The sequence below is a fragment of the Myotis davidii genome, unplaced genomic scaffold (genome assembly GCF_000327345.1).
Source record: "Myotis davidii unplaced genomic scaffold, ASM32734v1 scaffold67, whole genome shotgun sequence".
NCBI classification, from domain to species: Eukaryota; Metazoa; Chordata; class Mammalia; order Chiroptera; family Vespertilionidae; genus Myotis; species Myotis davidii.
The window spans coordinates 303,913-304,426 of record NW_006298521.1 but is presented as its reverse complement, the minus strand read 5'-3'; the positions used below and the strand labels follow the sequence as shown (position 1 = coordinate 304,426).

General features: G+C 70.4%; 1 protein-coding gene across 1 annotated transcript in view; it reads left to right on the top strand.

Annotated features, from left to right (window-relative positions):
* The window catches only part of GRAMD4 (GRAM domain containing 4), a 71,294-nt gene that overhangs the window by 42,707 nt on the left and 28,073 nt on the right, over positions 1 to 514 (top strand). The window contains exon 6 of the mRNA XM_015570732.1: positions 5 to 101. Coding sequence (XP_015426218.1) covers positions 5 to 101 — 97 coding nt within the window. The remainder of the gene's footprint in view (positions 1 to 4; positions 102 to 514) is intronic.

Here is a 514-nt window from a genome sequence, read left to right as displayed (position 1 = left end):
CATCCCCAGAGCGCGGTGCCAAGCCCGTCACCAGCTTCGTGAAGAACCTGTCAGCCTTGTCTGACTGGCACTCCGTCTACACGTCCGCCATCGCCTTCACCGTGAGTGCTCCTCACGGACGGGGGCGCCCTCCCGGGTCCTCCACGGGACCCCGCTGTGCGGGGGCAGCGCGGGGACAGCTCAGCCTCGGTTTGCCCACCTGTGAAGTGGGCACGGGGATGCCGCCCGGCGGGGTGGCTGGGAGGATCAGGGAAGGTGTGTCCCACGGCCCCCGCGGAGCCTCCTGCAAAGGACCTGTCGTGCTCCACTCTGCTTCCCGGTGGGCAGAGGAGACGGCAGTGGCCTTGTCTGCCTGTGGGGCCTGGGGTCCCTCCCCTGGGTGCTGGGGCCGAGCCGGGCCTGTGAGCACCGGTCCTGGGGGAGGGCGCAGGGGTCCCCCAGCGCTGAGGGGCTGCCTCTGCGATGGGCTGTGTCTTTGGTGGCTGCCACCTGCATCTGCCCGCATCCCCTGGGT